Here is a 1,365-nt window from a genome sequence, read left to right on the forward strand (position 1 = left end):
TGGTGCTGTCGTCGTGGCAAGTTTGTGGTATAGCATCGTCTTGGTCATATCCTCGTCCAGGAGATCGATTAGCCTCCTGGTGATCTGCTCGAGGTATTTCCTTCCCGTCCAGTGGCGTTCGTACTCTAGGTCTCGTAGCCGTATGTTTATGGACGTCATCAGTGCCGCCTGTGTGAGGGGTAGCGCCTGCCCGTCCTTCCTCTTTGCTGGGTCTAATACCTGGGCCTCCCGGCCCATTGCCTTCGCTAGGCTGTGCATCGTCGTGAGCTCTCCTGTTCTTATCAGTATCTCTACTGATGTTCTCCACGGGAACCAGATCGCAATGGGGTGGATCCCATGCTTCTTGAGCAGCTTTCTCCACTCCTTTGCCGGAAAGAGGTTGCGTGGCTTCACCCTGTCCAGAGTGACCGCAGTTACTTCTACAGTCTGCGGGGGTCTTGGCTCCCAGAGCGCCTTCTTGTCTTGCTGGTCGATCTCGACTTCCACCATTGGTGTGGCTACATCCTCCGGCTTGATCGCCTCTTCGTTTATGATTATCGGGTCGTTCTTGCGCCCTACACGCGTCACAGTGGTTCTCGCTCCCGCTACTCGATTCCATGGTAGCGGGGTTGACAAGTTTAAAGGCTTCTTTTCTTGCTCATCAGTGGATCTGCCCGTTCTCTGTACCGCACCCTTACTTCTTTCCCTTGTAGTTGAGATCGAACGTTGGTCGGCGGTTGGCTTCGTGCGCTTCGTGATTTCGTATCTGTGCGCAATCGTATCTAACTTCTTCTTAATGTCGACTACTTCGTTCTTCAACTTGTCTGTGACTTCCGCCTTCAGCTCCTTTACCGTTGTTGTCATGCCGACATACGCATCCACCAGGTCCTTGAACATGGCTTCGTTCCTGTCTAGTTGCTGTCTCCTGCTGGCTCTTTCTTCTCTCTGCTCCTTTCTCATGGCAGCCACTTCGTTTCGCAGGTCTAGTAGGCCAATGCAGATCTCGGTCGTCGACATGGGCTGCACATGTGCGACCCCTCGCTTTCTTGTTTTTTGCACGGTGTTCGGTGGTTCTTCCTTGTTGGCGGGCGTCTTCGGCTTATATCCGGCGGCAGATATTGTCTGTGCTTCGTCGTCGCCCACGATCGACATATCAGTAGGCCTCGGCGCAGGTTCGGATTGGAGTTCCGGTGGGTCATTGGTATGCCTGCCATCCCTACTTATGTTGTTAGAGGTTTGTTTGTCAAAAGTCTGTTTGCTTCTAGCATTGCAAGTTTGTTTGTTTGACTCCCGTTAGCCGGGGCAGGCGTTCATGGTTGTAAAAAAGGTCTACCTCTACTCATCCCTCCTGTCTTCTCGGTAGTGGTTAAGCCTGTGTATCGACAG

The 1,365-nt window shown here is 52.7% G+C and overlaps 1 protein-coding gene across 1 annotated transcript; it reads right to left on the bottom strand.

Annotated features, from left to right (window-relative positions):
* Positions 1 to 68: 68 nt before the first annotated feature.
* Positions 69 to 1,131, bottom strand: GNI_189980 (hypothetical protein; the record flags this gene model as incomplete). Its single annotated transcript, XM_011135347.1, has 2 exons — positions 69 to 84; positions 125 to 1,131. The coding sequence occupies 2 exons, from the start codon at positions 1,129 to 1,131 to the stop codon at positions 69 to 71; spliced, it is 1,023 nt and encodes a 340-aa protein (XP_011133649.1).
* Between the last annotated feature and the right edge of the window lie 234 nt (positions 1,132 to 1,365).

Source organism: Gregarina niphandrodes (genome assembly GCF_000223845.1).
Source record: "Gregarina niphandrodes unplaced genomic scaffold scaffold00080, whole genome shotgun sequence".
NCBI classification, from domain to species: domain Eukaryota; phylum Apicomplexa; class Conoidasida; order Eugregarinorida; family Gregarinidae; genus Gregarina; species Gregarina niphandrodes.